The sequence below is a fragment of the Podarcis filfolensis genome (genome assembly GCF_964270895.1).
Source record: "Podarcis filfolensis genome assembly, chromosome: 4".
NCBI lineage: Eukaryota > Metazoa > Chordata > Lepidosauria > Squamata > Lacertidae > Podarcis > Podarcis filfolensis.
In genome coordinates this window covers 100,179,358-100,206,334 of record NC_139607.1, presented here as the reverse complement: position 1 = coordinate 100,206,334, position 26,977 = coordinate 100,179,358, and the positions used below count along the sequence as shown (strand labels likewise).

The 26,977-nt window shown below is 48.1% G+C and overlaps 1 protein-coding gene across 6 annotated transcripts in view; it reads right to left on the bottom strand.

Annotated features, from left to right (window-relative positions):
- PDE2A (phosphodiesterase 2A) overlaps nt 1-26,977 on the bottom strand; it is a 353,586-nt gene that overhangs the window by 74,448 nt on the left and 252,161 nt on the right. For all 6 annotated transcript variants that reach the window (XM_083609655.1, XM_083609657.1, XM_083609658.1 and 3 more), the window contains one exon: nt 7,117-7,205. In XM_083609655.1, the coding sequence (XP_083465781.1) occupies nt 7,117-7,205 (89 nt within the window). The remainder of the gene's footprint in view (nt 1-7,116; nt 7,206-26,977) is intronic.

The window sequence follows — 26,977 nt, the reverse complement described above, 5'->3', positions numbered from 1 at the left end:
AGGAAGGTGCACGTGTGATACAGAGGCACGGATCTGGCTGTCTTCCGTTTCATGTCAGTCTCCATTTCCAATTTATCTCCGGTTCCGTTTGATGTGTTCCGTGGATGCAATTAACAGCGGCTCGCCACGCAGCTAAACGAGATGAAATATGCCTTGCTGGCAAAGCGGGGTTGGCATGAATCATCTCTGTCAGTTTTTAAAAGAATGCAAATCATAAACACACACACACGCCCCCCCCCCATTTGAAAGTTGAACAAAAATGATCGCGCTGTATTCTTGCGTTTTCTCGCCTCCTGGGGTAGCACTGCCATCCCACACGCTTAAAAAAAATCCAAAATCAGACGCATGTTGGATTGCCTGCCTATTGTACTTCGCTGCCTACATGCCTGCCCCCTGTGTGTCAATCTGAAGCGCAACATGCTTCTCTTGACAGCCCTTCAGAGACAGGTTTTCCTCCGCCCCTCCCTCTCTGCAAAAGCGACAGAAACAAATCAAATCTCTCCCCCTCTCTCTCGGTCTCTAATTTGTTGCTATTATTATTCCCAATATGCGCTTATTGCCATGCTGCACAGAAATGGGCCCTGCCGTTTGGCGGAGGGGTAATTCGCCGCTTTCCTGATCGCCCACGGCGAGCAGCGATTACCCCCCAGGCGAGCGAGCGAGCGAGGAGTGGGACCTCCCTGCTGTCCCTGCCCTTCTCCTTCTATTCAGAGAGTTTAGTGGTGGCCTTAACCTCTTTATAACCCAGGGAAGGGGGAGGAGAGTGGCGTGAGCGCCATTCTGGCCCTTTTGATCCCTGGGGAAAGATCACCCCTGCCATTACAGGACTTGGTGGCTGTGAACTATTGACACCGTTGGACTTTTTAAAGCTTGGCTGCATCTTTTGGTCCAGGTTTTATTTTGTGGGGTGATGGGGAGGTGACAAAGACACCCCACAAAATTGGGAGGCAGTCACATCTCACTGAAATTTCAGGGTTTCGGAGATTTGGCTGGCCTTAGACAAGAGGGCTGAGGGCATTTATTTTTCCTCTTTTTTTTTTTTAAATGACTTTTAAAGAAACGGGTGGGCAGATGGTTGTCTGAATCCCAGGGAAGTTTGCATTCACTTTGCACCCGTGGTATTATTTCTCCCTTCCCAAGGGGAAAGGCTGCAGTTCAGTGTCAGAGCAGCTGCTTTGCAGACAGAAGGTGCCAGGTTCAGTCCCAAATGACTTTTCTATGTAGGGCTGGGAAAGTCCCCAGTCTGAAACCCTGAAGGCATTTAGGCAGGAAGAACCAGCTGCACAAATATAGGATGGGGGACACCTGGCTTAATAGCAGTACATGTGGAAAGGAACTAGGGGTCTTGGTGGACCACAAGCTGAACATGAGTCCACAGTGTGATGCAGCAGCGAAAAAGGCTAACACTATTCTAGGCTGCATCAACAGAAGTCTAGTATCCAGCTCAAGGAAAGCAATAGTCCCATTCTATTCTGCCTTGGTCAGACCACACCTGGAGTCCTGTGTCCACTTTTGGGCACCACAATTTAAGAAGGGTGTTGACAAGTTTGAAGGTGGTGGGCAGAGGAGAGCAACCAAGATGATCAGGGGTCTGGAAACCAAGCCTGATGAGGAGGGGTTGAAGGAGCTGGGTATGTTTAGCCTGGAAAAGAGGAGAGTGAGAGGAGATATGACAGCCATCTTCAAATATCTGAAGGGCTGTCACATGGAAGAGGGAACAAGCTTGTTTTATCCTGCTCTGGAAGGTAGGACTCGAACCCATGGCTTCGGGTTACAAGAAAGGAGATTCCAACTAAACATCAGGAAGAGCTTTCCGACAGCAAGAATTGTTTGGCAGTGGAAGAGTCTCCTTTGGAAGCTGGTGGACTCTTGTTCCTTGGAGACTTCTAAGCAGAGCTTGGAAGGCCATCTGTCACAGATGCTTTAGCTGAGATTCCTGCACTGCAGGGGGTTGGACTAGATGACGCTTGTGGTCCCTTCCAAGTCTATGATTCTATTAGAGCTTCTGCCAGTCAGTGTAGACAATACTGAGCTAGGTGGACCAAAGGTCTGACTCACGGAGGGCAGCTCCCTAGGGCAGAGGAGGGGCCATGGCTGGATGAGATAGCATCCACCTTGCAGGCAGATAGTCTCAGGTCTGGCCTCCAATGGCATCTGCAGGTAGGGTGGAAAGGCCCCCAAAGCCTGCACAGATGCTGCCGGTCAGAGCAGGCAGTTCTGAACTAAGTGGTCTAAAGGTTTGATTCAGTACAATGCAGCTTCCTGATTAACGTCTTTTGCAAAAGAAGCCGTCCCTGAAACGAGGGGAGCAGTTTCATCCAGGTGCCAAGAAAGGGTGAAGAAGTGAGCTCCTCTCCACCCCCCACCCCCCGCAGCCTCATCTGCTATCTCCAGAAAAAAGTGCTAAAAGGCCCTATGAACAAACAGACCTTAAAATGAATAGCAGGCCATAAACCTCCGGCAGCTCCCGTGTGTGCAAGGCTATAAAAGCACAAGAAGTGTCCTGATAAGCAAACATTTGCCACCGGAATAGTAGCTGTGCAACTGAAGGACTGTTAAAATTGCTCCTGCAGCTGCACCCCAGTGCAATGCCTCCGTCCAGGGATGGCCGTTCACCATTCCTTTAAGAGCAATTCATTAGCCAGCTAAGTTCTTTGCTCCCGTTTGGGCTGGCAGCCCTGGAATCCCAACCTGCGATGGAGAGATGGTGCTACTTGATCAAGGTGCCGGGGCAACTGTCAGGCTTTTATAAGGCCAGTGAGATTCAGGTGGGCTCCTTCCACCATCTGACCCCTCCGAAGCTGTGGTTGCAGTACCACCTGCCGGCCACATGCAGCAGTGGCGCTGCAGCATAGCCAACCTTCATATTCCCTGATCCTGCCAGGCAGTGTGTGGTTATAGGAATCTGTTTGCTCGGCCTATCAACCAGTTCTTCCCCAAGCAGGGGAAGACCACGGGCAGCTAGGAGCAATCTGACTCAGCTGGACTGCAGATTTTAACCTACATTGCAGGGGGTTGGGCTGGATGACCCGTGGGGCCCCTTCCAAATCTACAGTTCTGTGATTCTAACATAAGACGCCCTCAAGTCTTAGGAAACCAACCTTATGAGGGAACCTTGCTGACCCCTGCTCTAAGTTGAGCACTGCTTGTCTGTTTATACGGTTGATTTGCAAGTTGCGTGGAGCTTACCGTATTTTTCGCTCTATAAGACGCACCAGACCACAAGACACACCTAGTTTTTGGAGGAGGAAAACAAGAAAAAATATATTCTGAATCTCAGAAGCCAGAACAGCAAAAGGGATCGCTGCGCAGTGAAAGCAGAAATCCCGCTTGCTGTTCTGGCTTCTGTGATAGCTACGCAGCCTGCATTCGCTCCATAAGACGCACACACATTTCCCCTTACTTTTTAGGAGGGAAAAAGTGAGTCTTATAGAACAAAAAATACAGTACATGCTTGAACCACCCCCTTGGAGCAACCTTACCTTTCTTAACCTGCTGCACTGGAAAGGTCTCCTACCCTATGCAAGGCAGAGAGCTTTTAAGTTCTCCTCCTTGCTTAAGAGGCTCTGGAAGGCTCTCACAACATCTCACAGGACCAGCCGAGATCTCATGGGATTCGCTGGATGTTTTTAAGCAAAGGTTGGATGGCCACCTGTCATGGATGCTTCAGCTGAGATTCCTGCATTGCAGGGGGCTGGGCTGGATGATCCTTGGGGGTCCCTTTGCAACTCTACAATTCTGTAATTCTATGATCTCACGAGAGCCTCCCAGAGCCCAGTGTGCTAGTCCGAGAGCTGCAAAGGGGCTGGGTGTGGGCAGGGTGACTCCTGGCCGACGGAGGCCGTCTTATCCTCTGAGGCAGCGGAGCAATATCCATGGAAAACGATTTGTCTGCCTGCCGCTGACTTGTTTGCAGTAGATAACAGCCAGGGGCTGTAAACAGCCTGGGGAGGGCATTAATCTGCCGCTGGCAACTGGCACCTCTCCCAGACTGGCTGTCGGGTTGCAGCCGAGTAGCCGCAAGCGCACCAAAAAGGGCTGGCACTAAGGAGGGAAAAGCAGAGCAGCTGCCTCTGGTCATTGAGGAGCTGTAGTTGATGCAGCGCTACGGGATGCTGGCGCTGGTGGGAATTATAGCGCAAAGCACCGGGAGGGCGCCAGGCTGGGAAAGCTTTCTCTAAACCTCCTCAGGGAGATTTCAGCTCTTAGATTTCTCTTTTCCGTCCTAGTCCCACAGTCAGTGCAATAGAGCAGGGCAGCTGAGCGTGCATTAGCTGTATATGTAGTTTAATGAGTGAAACAGAATAAAAGATTTTGAGTCTTGGGGGTGTGGAGAGTATGGTCTTTGGTTGCTATTTTGCTAATGCTGTTAATTATTGTTTTGTCAGTCGTAAATGCCATCTTGATTTGTTAACCATATAACAAGACTTTTGCTTTAATTGCGATATATAGCTCATTTTTTGGTTGTTGCTTTCTTTGCAGTGCAAATTATTCTATATGATTTGTGACGTACTAGTGATGCCCTATTATGTTCTACCTGTTATTTCTCACAGAATCACACGAGTTGGAAGGAAACTTGAGGACCATCTAATCCAATTCCCTGCAGTGCAGGAATATGTCAGAATCACACTCTAACCAACTAAGCTATTATAAGGCGCTTTGGGAAACATTTGAAAGAAAAACAGCATAGAAATATCATCCATACATCCATCCATCCATCCATCCATCAATTCCTCTTGCTTTCTGGTCTCAGTGGTGGTGTAATAGTTAAAAGTGTCAGTCTAGGGCCTGGGCGACCAGGGTTCAAATCTCTACTCTGCCGCTTGAATCTCACTGACTGACCTTAGCTCACAGTGGCTGCCTCTCAGCTTAGCCTACCCCACAGGGTTGTTGTGAGGGGGAACACGAAAACTGTGCATGCCCCCTTGAGCTCATTGGAGGAAACATAAAGGTAAAGGGGCCCCTGACCATTAGGTCCAGTCGCGGACGACTCTGGGGTTGCAGCGCTCATCTCACTTTACTGGCCGAGGGAGCCGGCGTACAGCTTCCGGGTCATGTGGCCAGCATGACTAAGCCGCTTCTGGCGAACCAGAGCAGTGCACGAAAACTCCGTTTACCTTCCTGCCGGAGCGGTACCTCTTTATTTACTTGCACTTTGACGTGCTTTCAAACTGCTAGGTTGGCAGGAGCAGGGTCTGAGCAATGGGAGCTCACCCCGTCACGGGGATTCGAACCACCAACCTTCTGATAGGCAAGCCCAAGGGGCTCAGTGGTTTAGACCACAGCGCCACCCGCATCCCTTGGAGGAAAGGTAGGGTATTAGTAAAATAAGTAAATGAAATCAATAGCTACCTGAGAAGGCTGCCTTTGACCTGCAGTGGCTTTGACCAAGAAGACTGCATATTGTGCTTGGGTTGAGCAGACCCTTGGCCTGTTCTTGGCAGGCTTTAGCGAAGGGTTATAAAACTTCGTATCTTGTATCCACACAGCGAGAGTGGCTTTATGTGCATCTATCTATCTCTGTGAGGTCACTGAAGTGGATGCACTTTATAGGTCCAGATGGGACCAGGAGAACATGCCGCAGTCGAGTGAATCGTAACTCAGATAACAAGTTATTTTTGCAGAGGGAGAGCAATCGCCTTTCACATAACTGGTTTGTTGACCGTGGCAAGTTGATTTGCAAGTGATAGACCGGCGGCCGCAGATAAAGCAGGGCGATTTGGAATCATTATGGGCAGTTTTGCATCCTTTCCTCTTTCCAGCAGAAACACAAAGCCCCTTTTTTTAAAATAAAAATAATAAAAACCCTCAATAACGTTTGGAGAAAAACAGATTTAACAGTTACAGCAGAGGAGCAGGTTTGGAACCACCACTCCATTCAATGCACATGTATTTTTTTTCCTCACCAGGGTCAAGCTAAAAATAAACAGGTTCTTCAAATCCGCTGCAAAACCCAGCTGTGAAGGACACCAATTGGCTAGCGCCTGTGACGTCACGCAAACACCTGCACCGTGTTCGGCTATTGTACATTCTCCAGTCAATATGGAGAATTCTCTCTGCTCAGTATGCATAGCCTTCAAGAAAAATGCTCTTTCCCTGTCCTGGAGTTCAGAGGTGTGTAGTCTGTGGCACCCACCCCACAATCCCAATCTGTAAAAATAAAATAAAAATAAAAGGTACAATCAGAAATCACCACCAGGAATTAGCTGTTGTGAATTAGACTGACACACTGTGGCTGAGTGAGCTTGTGAAAAGCGAAAGGCTTTGTGAAAGGAAATTTGAGAGTGATCAGACCGGCATTTTCACGTTAAGACCGAGAGGAAAGAAGGCAGCAAATGGGCTGAAGTTGTTGGGGATTTTTTTTTTTTTTGTATTAGAGTGCAATCATAGAATCATAGAATTGTAGAGTTGGAAGGGTCCCACAGGTCATCTAGTTCAACCCTCTGCAATGCAGGAATCTCAACATGCTGTCCCCCCTCCACTTTGAAACCATACCAGAGCCAGCATAAAGGTAAAGGTAAAGGGATCCCTGACCATTAGGTCCAGTCGTGACCGACTCTGGGGTTGCAGCGCTCATCTCGCTTTATTGACCGAGGGAGCCGGCGTACAGCTTCCAGGTCATGTGGCCAGCATGACTAAGCCGCTTCTGGCGAACCAGAGCAGCGCACGAAAACTCCGTTTACCTTCCTGCCGGAGTGGTACCTCTTTATCTACTTGCACTTTGACATGCTTTCGAACTGCTAGGTTGGCAGGAGCAGGGACCGAGCAGCGGGAGCTCACCCCGTCGCGGGGATTCAAACCGCCAACCTTCTCATCAGCAAGCCCTAGGCTCAGTGGTTTAACCCACAGCGCCATCCGCGCATCCCAACAGAGCCAACTAACTTTGCCAATATGCTAGCGGTTTCATTGCTGCACCACTAGGACTATATGTGTAATCTATTAAAAGATGGGAAAATAATAAGAATGTTACAGCCGATGCACTCTCTTTCTTGACTAATAAAATCAGTATCATATTCTCCGTTATAGCACTACTCTTGCAGAAGATGGTAATGCTGGTGTTACACTGCGATCTCTTTATATGAAATCCAACCCCCACATAGAGATGATATAGCTTACCCAAGCTTTCCCTCCTGTGGCAACTCATGGGGTGGGTCGTTGCACGTCAGCCGGGTTTCCCCATCCAGGAGGTAGACATACACTCTTTCCTGAGGGTTAAAGAGTACAGATTGTTATGCTGTGTTAAGCCATTGCAGAATAAGTCACAGCGACTATCAATTAGCTACTGGGCTAAGTTCATGGTGCTGGTTTGCGTGAATAAAGCCCAGTACAGCTTGGCACCAGAACATCAGAAGAGCCCTATCTTCCTATATACATAAAAACATAAGGCTGTCATCACACAGCATCCAATGGAGGATTTGCAGTGCCTCCTCAGAATCCTAGATCCACATGAAGCTCAGGCACCCGAAAAAGGAGCTGGCTGCTTTTCCCAAGATGAAACAGCGCTGCTTCTGGCTCCAATTAACTCTGATTTGGACATCCGCATGAGCCTATTAAGTGTGTCAGGGAGGCTGGCAAAGGCGCCCAGGAGACGCCAGGCCATTAGCGCCGAGAGAAGAGGGGGACTGTGGAGGGCAGGCGACAGGCCACAGTACCCAAGCGCTGTTGGCACAGCTTTCTGGAATAAAAACCCAACTTCCTGCATGCCTCTACCCCACCCCATGCCCCAGATAGCCAGCGTCTTGCAACCTCCCGGAACAGATTAATACTATTTTGCTGCTAATTGTCTCCCAATGTCTTCACCACTGAGGAGCCTCACAATTAAATCCTCTTCAGGGGGGCTTAGCTGAATGGGCTGGTGTGGCTGTTCTCTTGGTGGACTGGCTGTTCTACCTCCCTCTCTTCTTATTCGATTGCATTGTTTTCTACTGCAGATGAAAATCATTTTCCCCAAAACAAATTTGGGAATTGCCGGGGGCTGGACTGGATGACACTTGAGGTAATAAGAATAAGAATATTTATACCCCGCACATCTGGCTGGGTTTTGCCAGCCACTCTGGGCGGCTCCCAATGGAACACTAAAAACAGAATAAAACTTCAAACATTAAAAACTTCCCTAAACAGAGGTCCCTTCCAATTGCACAATTCTAAAATCCTAATGGTCCAGGGCAAGCATAGGCAAACTTGGCCCTCCAGATGTTTCGGGACTACAACTCCCAAAATCTCTAGCTAACATGACCAGTGGTCAGGGATGATGGGAATTGTAGTCCCAAAGCATCTGAAGGGCTGAGTTTGCCTATGCCTGGTCCAGGGTGTGGCCAGAAGATGCTGGGTGCCCCAGAAGCAATGCCATCTTTGTGACATGGAATCGTAGAATTGTAAAAATGAACGGAACCCCAAGGGGCCATCTAGTCCAACCCCCTGCAATGCAAGGATCTCAGCTAAAGTACCCATGGCAACCTCTGCTTAAAAACCTCCAAAGAAGGGGAGTCCACAACCTGTTCCACTTTGAAAGAGCTCTTACTGTCAGGAAGTTCTTCCCGCCATAGTGGGACCTACTTATCTACTTGCACTGGCATGGTTCCGAACTGCTAGGTTGGCAGGAGCTGGGACTGAGCAACGGGAGCTCACCCCATCGCAGGGATTCAAACCGCCGCCCTTCTGATCAGCAAGCCCTAGGCCCTGTGGTTTAACCCACAGCACCACCAACTTAGACGGCTTTAAAAGAAGGTTGTTACTGTTACCCCTGGACAGTTAAGTCCAGTCAAAGGCGACTATGGGGTTGTGGCGCTCATCTTGCTTTCAGGCCGAGGGAGCCGGCGTTTTTCTGCAGACAGCTTTCCGGGTCATGTGGCCAGCAGGACTAAACTGCTTCTGGCACAACAGGACACCGAGACGGAAGCCAGAGCTCATGGAAACCCCATTTACCTTCCCGCCACAGCGGTACCTATTTATCTACTTGCACTGGTGTGCTTTCGAACTGCTAGGTTGGCAGGAGCTGGGACAGAGCAACGGGAGTTCACTCTGTCACGGGGGTTCAAACAGCCGACCTTCCAGTCGGCGAGCCCAAGAGGCTCAGTGGTTTAGACCACAGTGCCACCCGCGTCCCTTATGTATGCCCATGGGTGATGCACATCGCTGCACCATAGCTGTGGGCAGATGGAGTCCCCAACCCCACAACTCCAGGCCTGCTGGAGGCAACGACGCAGAGAGGCATGCTGAAGTCAGTAAGCACAATTCATGCCAGTCGAGTGGGACGCGGAGCTATTATCTTTAGCTAATATCGGAAATAATGCAGTCGCCGCTGAGTGATTCGACGTTCTGGTGCCACAGAAACATGCCCTCTGTTTTGTTCCGCCTCAGCTGTTCCCGATCTCTGAGGCCCTGATTTGTCTAAATCACCCCTTCCAGACAAATGAAGGGTTCGGCAGTCTCCCTCCAGGCTGAGCAGCGCCTGCAAATTGCTCGCTCTCCACCCGTAATAGTAACGTCCGTAATGAAGCTGTGCTGAATTTGGCCACGGAGACGGGCACGTTGCGGCAGGGGAGCAGCGAAGCCGAGCGTTGGAGGCCGGGTGGGAAGGAGGCAGCGGTGTGACACTGCCACGCCGGGGGTAGAGGGAGGTGGAGTTTGCTCAGGATCAAACCACCAGGACCTTGGTCCATCTAGCTTAATACTGTCTACACGGACTGGCAGCAGCTCTCTGGAATTTAAGGCAGGGCTCTCTCCCAGCCCAACTGGCATAAGCCCCATGGGACTGAACCTGGGGCCTTCAGCAGAAATAAGCACCATCTATTTATTTATTTATCCTATCTGTATAACACTTTTCAGGCAAACATGCATTGCTGTTGTTTAGTCATTTAGTCGTGTCCAACTCTTCGTGACCCCCTGGACCAGAGCACGCCAGGCTCCTGTCTTCCACAGCCTCCCACAGTTTGGTCACACTCATGTTGGTAGCTTCGAGAACACTGTCCCACCATCTCGTCCTCTGTCGTCCCCTTCTCCTTGTACCCTCCATCTTTCCCAACATCAGGGTCTTTTCCAGGGAGTCTTCTCTTCTCATGAGGTGGCCAAAGTCTTGGAGCCTCAGCTTCAGGATCTGTCCTTCCAGTGAGCACTCAGGGCTGATTTCCTTCAGAATGGATCAGTTTGATCTTCTTGCAGTCCATGGGACTCTCAAGAGTCTCCTCCAGCACCATAATTCAAAAGCATCAATTCTTCGGCGATCAGCCTTCTTTATGGTCCAGCTCTCGCTTCCATACATCACTACTGGGAAAACCAGAGCTTGAACTATACGGACCTTTGTCGGCAAGGTGATGTCTTTGCTTTTTAAGATGCTGTCTAGGTTTGTCATTGCTTTTTTCCCAAGAAGCAGGCGTCTTTTGATTTCGTGACTGCCTACAAAGCGGTTTATGGCAACAAGTAAAACATTCCAGAATACTTTTTTTTAAAAAATGCAGTTACGACTACCACCTCATGCCGTCCTAGAATTGTAGAATCAGGAGGGACCTCCAAGGGGCATCTAGTCCAAGTTCTTCCAAATGCTTAGTCCGAATCTCTTTAAAGCCATGGGTTCGAGTCCTACCCTCCAGAGCAGGAGAAAGCAAGCTTGCTACTGTATCATATATCCTCTTTCCCAGCTCCTTCAACCGTTCCCCATCAGGCTTGGTTTTTCCAGACCCCTGAGCATCTTGGTCGCCCTCCTCTGCACACCTTCCAGCTTGTCAGCATCCTTCTTAAATTGTGGCACCCAGAACTGGACACAGGACTCCAGGTAATCTTATTGTATTAACCACCTTGGTGAATTTTATGGATCTCACACCATGTTGCAATCTTCAAAAAGCAGCACAGCTGTCTTTTTAAACTAATAAATGGCCTATGCAGGAACCCAGGTCCTTTGAGAGTAGGGACAACATTCTTCTTGCAGTTTGTGTGTGACACACAGACATTGACTGTTCCTGGAGCATCCCCAGAGTGCAAAGCAGTGTCTCTGGGCTTTGTGATTTGTGTCAGTGAAAATAATAGCACAAATGTCCCTTTTCTGAAAGGCCTTTACTTTGATAGATGAACTTTGCAGCATATGCCTTAAAAACAACTGTGGTTTGTTTCAGATGGTTTCCCCCCACGATTTTTTAAATGTTTCACGTATCGATTGGCAATTGCCATGAGAGCCTTTCTTTTCACTGTCTTGCAACTGAAGTACTGCAATGAAAGAGAAAAAGCTAAATAAGGCTAAAAGGATTCTTCAACACCCACTGGACAGCCCAGGCCGGGCAACAGATGGAGAAGAAATGTGTTAATAATAATAATAATAATAATAATAATAATAATAATAATAATTTATTATTTGTACCCCGCCCATCTGGCTGGGTTTCCCCAGCCACTCTGAGCGGCTTCCATAGAAACCCAAAATACACTAAAATATCACACATTAAAAACTTCCCTGAACAGGGCTGCCTTAAGATGTCTTCTGAATGTCAGGTAGTTGTTTATCGCTTTGACATCTGGTGGGAGGGTGTTCCACAGGGCGGGTGCCACTACCGAGAAAGCCCTCTGCCTGGTTCCCTGTAACTTGGCTTCTCGCAGTGAGGGAACCGCCAGAAGGCCCTCGGCGCTGGACCTCAGTGTCCGGGCAGAACGATGGGGGCGGAGACGCTCCTTCAGGTATACCAGGCTGAGGCCATTTAGGGCTTTAAAGGTCAGCACCAACCCTTTGAATTGTGCTCGGAAACGTACTGGGAGCCAATGTAGGTCTTTCAAGACCGGTGTTATGTAGTCTCGGCGGCCGCCCCCAGTCACTAGTCTAGCTGCCGCATTCTGGATTAGTTGTAGTTTCCGAGTCACCTCGGATCTCTCCAAATTACTCTAGGAAGGGAGCTATGCTGCACTCTGGGAACCAGTTTTGATCTTATTGTTTTAGATTTCTGGGGGGTGGGATGGGGGCTAAACCCTAGAAATTAATAAATGGTGGGATTTTGATTATTTGGGATGTGAAGGAAGAACTACAGGTTGAAGGAATTCCTGGGTTAGCCTACGCAAAATGACCTGGCCAAGATATAGTAGTACCTCAGGTTACATACGCTTCAGGTTACATACGCTTTAGGTTACAGACCCCGCTAACCCAGAAATAATACCTCGGGTTAAGAACTTTGCTTCAGGATGAGAACAGAAATTGTCCAGCAGCGGCGCAGCGGCAGCAGGAGGCCACATTAGCTAAAGTGGTGCTTCAGGTTAAGAACAGTTTCAGGTTAAGAATGGACCTCCGGAATGAATTAAGTTCTTAACCCGTGGTACCACTGTACATTAAGAAACAAGAGAGGGCCATTGAGGACCACTGGCAATTCGAGAGAACTGTCCTCCCCACTCGCCCTGAGATGTGAACAGAGACTGGAGGTTTGGAAGGTTGCCAGGGTACCTGGGTGTGAGGTGACAGTTCTTAGCAAGGTGTACTGGGAAGAGGAAGGAAGAAGAAAGACTGGGCTCCATTTTGGGCAGGCTGGCTGAAGGCTGGCTGGCTGGGAGAGATGCCTCGGACCCCAGGACTACACAAGCCTCTCTTGGAAGGACCATGCTGTAAAATCAAGGCTCCTTCCATGCAAACTGAAGGTGTAAATAGGGGACTAAGCCACATTTCTTAAAGCTAAGACAGTCTCCACCGTGTCTCAATTCTGCAAAGGACCACAGACCCTGGGTGAGTGCCTGGAACCCCCTGGACTCTTGCCACCGCTCAGCAGAGAGAGGAGGAGGCACCAAACTTTTGTAACACTATTCTGCGACCTAATTTAGTGAATTACCCAGGACTGTGGGCACGCAGAACAGTTGGGTTGCTTTAATCCTCCTTTTTAAAAACGGGGCCGCCTTTTAGATTTTGCAATGCTTTGCTTTGTGATGGTTTTAAATGTATATTGTTTATTTATTGCTCTAAGTCATTTTGGGTTCCACCGGGGGTGGGGGAATCACTGAATATGTTTAATGAAGAATACCCCTTTCTCCCTCTCTCCAAATGGCCCATGATGCAAATTTCATCTTTTCCACAAGGACTCGGTCCTGGGAGCCCTTATCCCACCTACAACAAAGCCAGATATACATGTCGCTGCATTTGGTCAGATTCGGCGCCCTTGTGCCTTACATTAGACTGTAAGCTCCTTGGGGCAGGGATATGATTTGCCCCCTCCCCCTTTTCTTTTCCAGTAGAATGCCAAGCATATCAGCCACGATGTGTTCACAACAAGAGCTTCAACACTTCAATGATTCTTCAATGATTCTTCAACATCAAAAAGGATGGACACAGGGGGAAGGAGGTTTAAGAATGGAGGCACCCATGTCAAAGGGGACCATGTCACTCTGAAGTTCCCCCGAAGGCACCAGTTCCGAATCCTGTCCTTGCCACGAACTCACAAGGTGGCTTCAAGCCACCTCACTCTCTCTCGTAGTACAACCACACTGGGAATATTGCGCTGGTCACCGGATATTGTAGTGTTGAGAAAGGTTCAGGGTGCCCAAATGATCAAGGAGACGGAGAAAGTCTTTCTATGAAGAAAGTCTGCTGTGCCTGGGAGAAGTTTATGACACGAGAAAGTAGACAGAGAAATGCTTTTATCCATCTCTCGTGGTCGCCCAGTGAAGCTGAATGTTAGATGGAAAAGTGGGATAGATATAAAACTTATGTTCAAAAATACAGTAAAGGTTCGCTATCTATGCTAGCATTTGATTGACGCTGGAGTGAGACAGAGCTGAGAAATAAGACTAAGAACACATATTGATATAGGAATGTATTAGATAATACGTAAAGAAATATACAATAATAAGAGTACATTCATTTGTGAAAAAGGAATATACAACAGGAAAGACAGGAAGTCTAGTGTGTTGGTATGTATATGATTGGGGGGGATTGTTTTTGTTTTTTCTCTTCTTTCTTTTTTCTTTTTGTTTCATTTTCTTTCTAGGTATATAAAAAATTTATATAATTTTTGTATACATGTTGGAAATTATATTATAGTAAGTCCTGTAATGTAATATGACAACGTTTACCAATGTAATATAAGAATGTTAACAAATAAGTGAAATGTAAATGAAAAAAACCAAAACAAAATATAAACATTAATAAACCATAAAAAAGAAGAAGCTGAATGTTAAAAGATTCAGGACACATAAAAGGAACGACTTCTTTGTGCATAGACTATAGAACTCCCTGCCACAGGAGGCCATGATAGCCACCAACCTGGGAGCCTTTAAAAGAGGATTAAACAAATTGATGGAGGAGAAGAGGGCTTTCTGTGGCTTCTGGCCACACTAGCTGTACTCTGCATCAGCCTGATCCAGCAGACTCTTCTGACATTCTCTTCTGACATTCTCATCCCCCACACACCCCATGGGGATTAATAATAGTGACCTACCTTACAGGGCTGTTGTTTGGATTGCAAGAAAATACTCTAAACCTCCCTGAAGTGCTTTATCAATTGCCGCTGTCATCGTCTAACAACCTCCAGGGCAGCATGCTTAAATGACGGCGATGGCACTACATCTTTCTGAGGAACGCGGCTGCATCTCTTGCCTATATTTATCTGAGCCATTGATTTATTTGGGAGCTGACAAGGACTTCCGCTCAATTTCACGCTCAATGAAGCTCATTACAGAAGAGGCGCTTTGCCTCCTCCCGAAGGAGGAGACGATAACGGAGTGGCGCAATGCCAGAGTCCCAGTTGGCACCGGCGGGGACAACCTGGGGAAGATGTTAAGATGTTAAGCAGGTGGGAGACGGGCAATTTGGGGTGATGCACACAGGCGGATGCTGAACCAGGTCGCTGCCTTTGCAACTGAAGTGGGAGACCCCACTGCTTAGGGCTAGTCCTTCGCAGTCAGTGGGCAAACCTGCGTCATCTTCCAATATCAAAAGGGCTGCAAAGTGGAAGATGGTGCAAGTTCTGCCGCTCCAGGGCGGAAGATCTGAACCGATGGATTCAAATGATAAGAAAGGCGATTCTAGCTAAACTATAGGATAAACTTTCTGGCGGTAAGAGCTCGCTGACAGTGCAACATCTCGCTCTATAGGCCGAGGGAGCCGGAGTCGTCCGTGACTGGACCTAACGGTCCAGGCGTACCTTTACCTTTTTAAACAAAGGTTGGATGGCCGCCTGTCAGAGATTATTGAGCTGTGATTCCTGCATTAAGGGATGGGGTGGGCTGTGTGGACTAGATGACCACTGGGTTCCCTTCCAACTTTTCTATGATATGCTAGTAGTAGGTTGCAGCAGAACCAGAGGGCAATTTTGGAATTGTTGGAGTCTGTTCGTATGGGAAGAAGCGGCCCTTGAGGTCTTGCCGTCTTGAGCCGTTTAAGGCTTTATAGCTCAAAACCAGCACTTTGAATTGGGGCTGGAGACTAATTGGCAGCCAGTGCGGCTGGGCCAGGATCGGTGCAATATGCTCTCTGTAGATGAGTGTGGCCTTTGCTAAGGACCTCTGAACTTCCCTGGAGTGGAGAGAGGATGTTTGTAGCACCACCAGTGCCTTTTGACTTATTGTGGCAAGAGGCCGCAAGAATACTCCTGTGCAGTGCATTTTGTGAGCCAATAATTGAGTGGTTTCAGATTTAATTGTTGTTGTTTTTAACCTTGTTCTCCAAAAGATTAGCTTAAAAGATCTGAGAAGGGAAGAGATACTCTGCGTCCCTTTCCAGTATTCATTGTCTGTGTTTTCCCCTTATATACTCTTATGCTCGCAGTATTTATAGACTGCCTCTTGACAGATGTTCTCAAGGCAGTTTGCAAAATGGCATTAAATTGGAGAAGGGAACTATTACAAATGAAACATCTTTGATAAAACCGTTTCAAAAGAAGCATCGCTGGCAGCAGAATACACTCCCAAGGCCTCAGTGGAACAGAAACATCGTTGTACACCTCTGGGAGAAAAGGAGCAAAGGCCATTCTTCCCCAACCTGGTGCCCTCCAGCTGTTTTGGACTACAACTCCCATCAGCCCTGGCCAACATAGCCCTTTTGGACTACATCTCCCATCTGACCCAGGAAACACAGCTGTGTGATGTTTTGCCATTGGGTGGCAGGATTAAGAAGCACTGTAGCTCAGCGGCAGAGGATCTCCCTTGCAAGCAAAAGGCCCTGGGTTCAAGTCCTGCTGGCATCTCCTGGAAAGGCTGGGAGGAGAGACTCCTTGCCTGAAACCCTGAAGAGCTGCTGCCATTCCATGTAGACAATACTGAGCTGTATGGACCAGGAAAAACGTTCTGACAGCAAGAGTTGTTTGACTGTGGAACGGTCTCCTTCGGGTAAGCTAGGATCTGTGTGGCTTGTTGGTGTGAAGGTCTACAGAGGAGGGTGGCCACGGTGGAAACTGAGCCTTATGAGGCTTATGAGAGAGAGTTGAAGGAGTCGGGTATGTTTCATCTGGAGAGGAAAAGACTGAGAGGTGATCGCCATCTCCAAATATCTCAAGGGCTGTCACACGGAAGGTGGAGCGAGCTTGTTTTTTTGCTTCTCAAGAATAGAGGACTTGAAGCAAGGTGTCAGGAGTGCGTGCAGGAGCCAGGCCCTGTGACCAGTAGGGCTTCGCAGGACTGGGGCCTTCCTAAGTTTGTTCTGAAGAAGCAAGGCGCGGCCGCACAGGTGAGGCCGCTTGGTAACCTGGTGGCAAGAGCCGGGAAGGGATATAAGGTCAGCATTTCCCTTCGGCTCTTTGCCACAGCAACACGTTTCCTGCCTTGCTGCGTTTGGCTTCTTACTTCCTGATCCTCGGACCTCGGCTTCCTGACTCCCTGCTTCTCGACCCTTGGACCCTTGACTTCGTGACTCCCTGCTTCCTGACCCTCGGACTCTTGTTCCTGCTCCCACCCCACCATCTTAATCCCGGTCCCGACATCCTCAGCTGGGACTTCGATCGCCTGTAGACCAGACCGTGACACAAGGGCTTCAAGTTACAAGAAAGGAGGTCCCAACTAAACAGGAAGAACTTTCTGACAGTAAAAGCTGTTCGGCAGTGGAACGAACTCCCTGGGCAGGTTGTGGGCTCTTCTTCCTTGGAGGTTTTTAAGCAGAGCTTGGGTGGCCATCTGCCATGGATGGTTTAGCTGAGGTTCCTGCAATGAAGGGTTGGATGATGTTTGGGGTCTGTTTCAACTGTGCACTGGAGTCTCCACTATTGCTGACCAGGGTAGAGGGTCTCCAACATTTATTTATTCCATTTACATCTCACCTCCCCTCTGAGGAGCTCAAGAGAGCAAGGCATAGTTCTCCTCCTCCTCTCCATTTTATCCTCATGTGAGTGGCCCAAGGTCACCCAGTGAGATCGCCATGGCCAAGTGGGGGATTTGAACCCTGGTCCCCATGTTCCTGGTCCAACACTCAAACCACTGCACTGCACTGCCTCTCTTTACATCTGTACAGACCTCCCCCTTGTGGGCCACTCCTTCAACCCATCCCTCATTCATAGTCCCACATATGCTGTGGGGCGGGGGGAAAGGAGAGGGAAATTCCTCCTTTGGAGGTGAAATAAAAAAATTAAGTTCTTATATATAAAAAATAAATGTTCCAAGCAAACACGTACATCATTATATAAACCACATGTCTGAAGCAGCACAGGAAAACAGCCCTGAAACCATTTTTGACTCCCAAACTGACCAAATGATTTCTCTGCAAGGTCAAGGAAAATGGAAAAGCCTCCCCATTGTCTTTTCCTTCACAAATCCTGTCTTAAGGGTATGTCTGTGTATGAATAGGGTGAGCCTGTGGCCTGGCTCTGGAACGAAGTATTTATCATTACAAAAGACTGGCCAGGCTCCCTGGGGTATCCAATCAAGTAAGCATTAACAGGTAACCTGCCAGACAGGAGATAAACAACGCACTCAGATTTCTGTTGTAGACCGCCCTTTCTGTGATGTAGACATGATGTTTCTGGGGGTGGTCTTGGACTCCAGGGCGGGCAATTTAAAATGTCTTATAAGGGTGGGCACACCTGTTTCTGGGTCCTCCTCCTTTCTCCTGCGTGTGAGGGGAGCACCCTGTTGCAACAGTTGAATAAAGATCAGGCTTACTAGCTGCTTTGCTTCTCAATAATCTCTGGTTGGCCTCTGTTATTTTCTCCGACTGATGGAGAACCTGCAAAGGACTCTCTAAGGGCTCTTGCGTCCCCCATAAGGGAATAAGGGCAGGTTTCCGTTTATTACTGAGGTCACCAAAATCTTGGCGCAGGAGATTCCTGCATTGCATGGGGTTGGAGTCGATGACCCCCGGGATCCCTTCCAACTCTGCAATTCTATAGTTCTATGATTTGAAATGATTCCCAGTTCCTTCCCTTCTCCATCGGTGCTTTCTTCTACCTTCTCCCCTCCCAGACGCCTTTCGGAGTCCATCTGATGACGGGTTCTGCAATCTGCGCAATGCACACCGGGGGGGAACATGGTGGGCGGACACTTCAGTTGACCAGCTTCAAAGAACCGGTCATTGTTTTGCCGCCTCGATGAAATGAGAGGGCTTGGAAGAGGCTTTGGGAAGCTGTTAATCTCTCCTTCTGCACGGAGGCAGGGTTAATTAAAGCTAAGCTCTGCCTGTCCAGTTGAGGAATGGAAGCCCCATTTATAATCTGCTGTTCTACCGTGTGACATGTGAGGAAGGAAAATGCAACAGCAGCCCAGACCAGTCATTTCGCACCCAAATGATTCCACAGGCGGAAAATGTCATTATACAAATCTGTAGATTACACCATTCTACGGCGCGACTGCGTATGGCATATTGTGTCCTGTCCTGACCTCCTCCTCTCAGAAAGGACTCCATTATAGCCAGGGCCGGATTTAGGTTTGATGAGGCCCTCAGCTCCTGAAGGTAATGGGGCCCTTTCTATGTCCAGCTGCCCTTTGTCAGCAACAAATTGTTGCTGCTTTTTGTGTTGAATATATGCTCTATGGTAATTTATGGACCTAATAGGTATTTAAAGCCATTTGACAGTGTAAGGTAAAGGTAAAGGGACCCCTGACCATTAGGTTCAGTCATGACTGACTCTGGGGTTGCGGCGCTCATCTCGATTTACTGGCTGAGGGAGCCGGCATACAGCTTCTGGGTCATGTGGCCAGCATGACTAAGCCGCTTCTGGCAAACCAGAGCAGCGCACGTAAACACCGTTTACTTTCCCGCTGGAGTGGTACCTATTTATCTACTTCCACTTTGACGTGCTTTTGAACTGCTGGGTTGGCAGGAGCAGGGACCGAGCAACGGGAGCTCACCCCGTCGCAGGGATTCAAACCGCCAACCTTCTGATCGGCAAGCCCTAGGCTCTGTAGTTTAACCCACAGCGTCACCCATGTCCCTATTTGACACTGTATGTAGATTTTATTTTATTTGTGCTTTTTTATCTTATATTTTGGAAATGTACATTTAGTTTTCCTTTCCTTTAATTTATTTGGGGCCCCCAAGAGAGTGGGGTCCTAAGCTATAGCTTGTTTAGCTTATACGTAAATCCGGCACTGGTCATAATGCTGGGGGAAGCTCACAAAAGGGCAACCAAAATTATCAAGGTGAAGCACCCCCGAAAAGGAAAAGCCACGGGATTTTAGTTTAGAGAAGTTGCAACGTCCCACAGATGAACACTTGACTCTTTGCCTTTACGTCCTCAAACACAACATGTTCCACTGAGGTGGCAAACAAGTGACGAGTGTCCGGTCCGCTGCGGCTCATTGTCACTTAAAATGCCACCACTGGATGCTGTGGTTGTCACATGAGGAGTTGTGGCAGCCATCATGTGATAAGCACAAGCCAGCCCTTTGTTGCTGTTCCACATGCGGTCATCCACTTGGCAGTACCAGGCAGGTTTTCCTGTTGGCATCAAGCCTGTATGGAGTGACAGGTGTTGCTTATTGAGCCATTGTGTGGAGCAACAGTTGTTCCATAGGCAGGCCAGCTAACCTGCCTGCTTCCCCCCCTTTTGGACAGGTGATCAGTACCTGTGCTGAGAGCTCTGCGCATTGGTTTCTGGCAAACAGATGCTCCGTGTGCCATGCCTGCTGAGCACAGATGCTAACCCAAAGGATGGAAAGGAGACCACTGATTCATGCCATTCCTGTGTACCTGGTGGCTAAGGGATGTGGATGGCGCTGTGGTCTAAACCACTGAGCCTTTTGGGCTTGCTGATTGGAAGGTCGGCGGTTCAAATCCCCACAATGGAGTGAGCTCCCGCTGCTCTGTTCCAGCTTCTGCCAACCTAGCACACCAGGGCAAGTAGATAAATGGGTTGTGGGAAGGTAAACGGCGTTCCTGTGCGCTCTGGTTTCTGTCATGGTGTTTCGTTGCAGCAGAAGCGGTTTAGTCCTGCTGGCCACATGACCCGGTAAGCTGACTGTGGACAAACGCCGGCTCCCTCGGCCTGAAAGCAAGATGAGCGCCACAACCCCATAGTCGCCTTTGATTGGACTTAACCGCCCAGGTCCTTATACCTGGTGGCTCCAGCCTCGGGCTGGAGAGGCGCGATGGAGGCAGAACTACAGGACTAGCAACAACCCAATGCTTCTCTCATCAAACTGCAGCCCAAGGCCTCTTCATCATTCAGGTCACGAGCTTAAATTAACCAATGAGTGCAATTAACTGATTAAGCTCAGATGCAGGAAGTGTTCGATGTGCTAGGAATGATTGCCTCTTGATCAAAGATGTTGGGCATATTTTTGCATTGTTTCCAAACAGAGCTACCCACCCATGAAGCAAGCGGAAGGCATTGTCTCAGGCTGGGGGCCCTTGGGAGGGCTGGGAAGAAGGCTCAGAGCCAGGGGATTGGTGGTGGGGCGACGATGAGTGGTTGGAGGGAGAAGAGGGGGCAGACTGGGAGAAGAAGGTGTCAGAGCAACAGGCCTAGGTGAGCAGGAAGAGGCTGGGGCAGAGAGCAGTTCAGACTCAGCAGCAGGAGCAGAGGGACCAGGAGACAGACACGAGGCCGACTGCTTAAGTGTCTCCCCTGCCTGCTGTGAAGAGGGAAAAGCTTGTTTTCTCCTGACTGGAAGGTAGGACTTGAACCAACAGCTTCAAGTTACAAGAAAGGGGATCCCCACTAAATATCGGGAAGAACTTTATGGCAGTAAAACAGGGGTCAGCAAACTTTTTCAGCAGGGGGCTGGTCCACTGTCCCTCAGACCCTGTAGGGGGCCGGACTATATTTTTTTGGGGGAAATGAATGAATTCCTATGCCCCACAAATAACCCAGAGATGCATTTTAAATAAAAGCACACATTCTACTCATGTAAAAACATGCTGATTCCTGGACTATCTGCGGGCCAGATGTAGAAGGTGATTAGGCTGGATCTGGCCCTCGGTCCTTAGTTTGCCTACCCATGCAGTAAGAGCTCTTTGACAATGGAACAGTCTCCCTCAGAAGGTTGTCAACTCACCTTCCTTGGAGACTTTTAAGCAGAGGTTGGATAGCCACCTGTCGTGGATGCTTTGTCTGAGATTTCTGCATTGCAGAGGGTTGGACTAGATGACCCTTGGGGTCCCTCCCACTCTATGTTTCTATGACCCTCCCCCCTTGGATTCCCAGGACACACAGAGGGATGAAGAGGGCAGAGCAAAGAGAGACTTGATGAAGGAGACTTCATGAGGCATCAGTGGTTTTAGTAAAACACCAAAATCGGTCCTTCAAGCCCACCCATGGCCTGCCCTGACTGCCAGCAGGTCTCCAGGGTCTCTTAGGTAGAGAACCAGGACAGCGCACTTTCCTTTCAACTGTTATCCGACGACCCCTTCTTAACTGGATATGCTGTCAGGGATCACACCTAAGATCTACTGTGTGTAAAAAATGTACACTATCTGCTTCTTCTTCCCTTTTCCCCCTCCTGCTTCTGTGTACAGTGGTACCTCGGGTTACAGACGCTTCAGGTTGCAGACGCTTCAGGTTACAGACTCCGCTAACCCAGAAATAGTACCTCGGGTTAAGAACTTTGCTTCAGGATGAGAACAGAAATTGTGCTCTGGTGGCGCGGCAGCAGCGGGAGGCCCCTTTAGCTAAAGTGGTGCTTCAGGTTAAGAACAGTTTCAGGTTAAGAACGGACTTCCGGAACGAATTAAGTACTTAACCCGAGGTACCACTGTACAAGTTTAACACCCAGTGGTCTATATGGGACTGGCTCTCTCTCAAGGACCTCCACAACCACCAGCTGCAGACAGGAACGCAAGGTGGTCTCCCTATGGATGGCTTTCCACCGCGGATGAAAATTTCCCACAGAGGAGGCGCCTTTGCTTTTGCAAAAGACACAGCTCTCATCTTGAAGACAAACTTTTTCACAGCTTCCTCCAAAAGGGTGCTACAGTGTGTACAAGTTTTGCAAACGGCGTTAATTAAATGTATTTAATTGGGCAAGGGCAGGCTGAAAGATCTGCAATAATTAGCTGGCACGGACCCAATAACACATTCGTTATCATTAATTATTTTGGCACCCAGTTGCCAGGAAGTGAGTCAGAGCATGAAAGCGACGTCTGCCGACCGGAGGGGGAGGGGGGATTTGAGGGAGGTTGCCCGATAATTGGTGGGTTGAAAAACTTCCTACTTTACACTTGTCTGGCGCTTGCGAGTGTTCTGGGGACTTTGGCACTGGCGTTGTCTAGCTGCAGAGCTTACAACAACCCTGTAAGGTAGGTCAATATAAGAATCCGAAGGACCTAGGGAGAGCTTGCAGGATCAGGGCCCCCTGCAGCTTTGAAAGTGCCTCTGTGCCTCTCTAACACAAGAACAGCCCCTGCAATTATCTTTTCCAGCAACAAGGGAAGGGGATTTCACTCCCACTCCAATGCAGCAAACGAGTCTCTCTCAAAGCTGCAAAGCGTGGATTTCTGTTTTACAAAGAATAGTCATTCTGATCTTGGCTTTTTGAAAAGAATTTAATTAACATGCGCACTCACACAAAGCTCCCTTGCTAACAGGCGCTCAGCAATAATTGCACTGCGTGAAAACAGCTAAGGGGAGAATGAAAACGTCCTGATTTATTTCTCTCCCTCTCTATGCGTGTGTGAGAATCGGGGACAGAGAGAACATTTATTATTATTATTATTATTATTATTATTATTATTATTATTATTATTAATATTACAACTTATTACCTACCCATCACTCCAAAGTCTCAGTACAGGTTACAACAATGGAAACACATTCAGCATGATATTACACAATATTCTGAAAACAGTCTATACTACACCCCCCTCAACTCCTGCTGATTTTTTTTTTTTGAAATAAATATTTCTGAACAAACTTTAGCCCCTTGGCTTCCGTTTGGACACTATCTCCTTGCCTGCTGGGGAAAATCAAGGACCACTTTCAAAATCATTTATTCTCTGAGAAGCAAGCTCTGTCTTCTCTCAGACACTTTTTCTGCACTCGAAGCATTAATGCGGTTTCCTCACTTCGTTATTTTTGGGGTTTTTTTATGGCAATATGTGTCTGTGTGCTCCTTCTGGAGCTCTTTCTTCCCGAATCCCCAAATATTTTAGTTTTTCCACTTATTTGCAACGGTTATATTCTCAACGACCCCACCCACCACAGAAGCATCAAATGTCTATGTTGAAACAGCTTAAATTAACAAGAAAAAGGTGGGTGCTAAAAATTCACACCTCAAGCGTCAAAAGCGAGGCTGAGCAGGTGCATCTTCAACAGTTGCCGAAATCTGTACCATGAAGGGGCCAGAGGCATCTCTTTGGGAAGGCCGTTCCACAGCTCAGGGGCCACCATGGAGTAGGCCATAGGCAGGCAACCTAAGGTCCGGTGGCCAGATGTGGCCCAATCGCCTTCTAAATCCGGCCCATGGACAGTCTGGGAATCAGCATGTTTTTACATGAGTAGAATGTGGGTTTCCCCAGCCACTCTGGGCGGCTTCCAACAAAATATTAAAATACAGTAATGCATCAAACATTAAAAGCTTCCCTAAACAGGGCTGCCTTCAGATGGCATCTAAAAGTCTGGTAGTTGTTGTTCTCTTTGACATCTGGCATGAGATCAGTTTTAAAAAATCATGCATTGCATGGTAAAAGTGGATAGAGATTCCCGCCCCCCCCCCCTCTTAATACCTCAAATGAAGCTGGTTGTTGAAGTTTTACAGCAGCGAGAATGTTGATTGCACAAAATTGGAAGACTGGAGAAATACCAACTAAAGAACAATGGCAAGAGAAGTTGATGAACTATGCAGAACTGGCAAAAATGACAGAAAGACTAATATATATATATATATATATATATAGAGAGAGAGAGAGAGAGAGAGAGAGAAGAAGTTTTAGGCCAGCTAAAAGGAAGTCTTCCTTCATATTGTTGTCATTTCATCGTGTCCGACTCTTCGTGACCCCATGGACCAGAGCACGCCAGGCCCTCCTGTCTTCCACTGCCTCCTACAGTTGGGTCAAATTTATCTTGGTAGCTTCGAGAACACTGTCCAACCATCTTGTCCTCTGTCATCCCCTTCTCCTTGTGCCCTCCATCTTTCCCAACATCAGGGTCTTTTCCAGGGAGTCTTCTCTTCTCAGGAGGTGGCCAAAGTCTTGGAGCCTCAGCTTCACAATCTGTCCTTTCAGTGAGCACTCAGGGCTGATTTCCTTCAGAATGGAGAGGTTTGATCTTCTTGCAGTCCATGGGACTCTCCAGAGTCTCCTCCAGCACCAGAATTCAAAAGCATCCATTCTTCGGCGATCAGCCTTCTTTATGGTCCAGCTCTCACTTCCATACATCACTCCTGGGAAAACCATAGCTTTAACTATACGGACCTTTGTTGGCAAGGTGATGTCTCTGCTTTTTAAGATGCTGTCTAGGTTTGTCTTCCTTCATGTAAAAAAGGTAAAGGGACCCCTGACCATTAGGTCCAGTCGTGGCCGACTCTGGGGTTGTGGTGCTCATCTCGCTTTATTGGCCGAGGGAGCCGGTGTACAGCTTCCGGGTCATGTAGCCAGCATGACTAAGCCGCTTCTGGCGAAACCAGAGCAACACACGGAAATGCCGTTTACCTTCCCGCCGGAGTGGTACCTATTTATCTACTTGCACTTGACGTGTGCATAGTTCAGCTGTGGAACTCCTTTCCGAAGGAGGCAATGAACTATTGATGGCTACTAGTCACGATGGCTCTGCTCTGCCCCCAAAGTTGGAGGCAGCAAAGTTCCTGAATAAGTTGCTGGAAACCTCAGGAGGGGAGAGGGCTCTTGTGTTCGAATCCTGCCTGCTGATTTCCAACAGGTATCTGGCCGGCCACTGTGGGAGCAGGATGCTGGACTCGATGGACTCCCATGGGCCTGACCCGGCAGGCTCCTCTTACCTTTCTAAGGGAGCAGCGCCGGTACAGCCGCAGCACGGTCGCCCGTGCCGCATTCTGGAGGAGCTCATAGCTGAGATTAAGCACTAATAGACTCTCTGAGGGGGAGGGGGGCCTGCGCAAGGTGTTATTATTATCCTGCGGCATTAATGCTGTATTGCCAGGAGATTAGGAACACAATAGTTTGGAGACGCAGCAGGGATTTGGCATTGTTGAGCGCTGCACTATCGGGGAAAGGGAGGGAGCGCGCGGGCGATTAGCAAATGTCAGAAAGAATGATTTCATGTTCTGAAATGGCTAACAGCACATCAAAGCAATATGCCCACGAGGCAGAGAAGAACGGGGATGGATTTAAAGTGGTACAAGCACATACTCACGCCGTCACTTCGGGACGTTTCCAAGGTGACCTTTGCTTTTATGTCTGGCATTCGGAAGATGCAGGAAACAGTCTTACACCAGGTCTGTCTCCCCATCTATCATGCAGTCCATCCATCTGCATTTAGAGCAGGGCTGGCCGAAGACATTTTGACACCTGAGGAGGACCACAAAATGGCCCCTTCCCAGGAAAGATCTAGTCCAGGAACAGGTGGGGAATAAACTTCTACAGGGGTGGGTGGGGGCCTCGGTCTAGAATACCTGAAGGAGCGTCTCCACCCCCATCGTTCTGCCCAGACACTGAGGTCCAGTGCTGAGGGCCTTCTGGCGGTTCCCTCGCTGCAAGAAGCCAAGTTACAGGGAACCAGGCAGAGGGCCATCTTGGTGGTGGCGCCCGCCCTGTGGAACGCCCTCCCACCAGATGTCAAAGAGAAAAATAACTACCAAACTTTTAGAAGACATCTGAAGGCAGCCCTGTTTAGGGAAGCTTTTAATGTTTAATAGGTCATTGTATTTTAGTGTTTTGTTGGAAGCTGCCCAGAGTGGCTGGGGAAGCCCAGCCAGATGGGTGGGGTATAAATTATTATTATTATTATTATTATTATTATTATTATTATTATTATTATTACCTCAAAGCGTCTCACAATCTGCTTTCTCTTTTTTTTTTGAGAAATATTTATTAAGATTTTACAAAAACAAATATACAAAAACACATAATAAAAGAAACAAAAAAAAATAAGAATAAACACACAGAAAAAATAAGAAAAATTAAAAACAATTCGTTTTCATAACTTAAAACTCATTTGCTTGTTTCTTTGACTTCCTCACACCTCCCCTTCTTGTATTCCCATTTAAATAATCAAATCAGCAAATCCTTACCCTCTTTCATTTATCTTATCTCTATAACTTAACATTTTATAACTCAGTATTTTCATCCATTATCAATTCATTTTGGAATATTCTTATTAACTTTGTTGCTAATACCACTTATTTCCAATCCAACATCATTTTAATTATGGTTTTACCTATTTATACCCTTTTTCCATATTCTTAAAGCACAATCTGCTTTCTCTTCCTCCCCCACAACAAACACTCTGTGAGGTGAGTGAGGCTGAGAATTCAGAGAAGTGTGACTAGCCCAAGGTCACCCAGCAGCTGCATGTGGAGGAGCGGAGATGCAAACCCGGTTCACCAGATTACGAGTCTGCCGCTCTTAACCACTACATCATCCTGGAATCCCGGGTTGTACCTTGTCAAGCATGGCTGTTACAGCAAAACTCAGGGGATGAAGCAGACAAGGAGGAGAGGAGGAGGGAGCCAAGAAGGGGGAAACAGT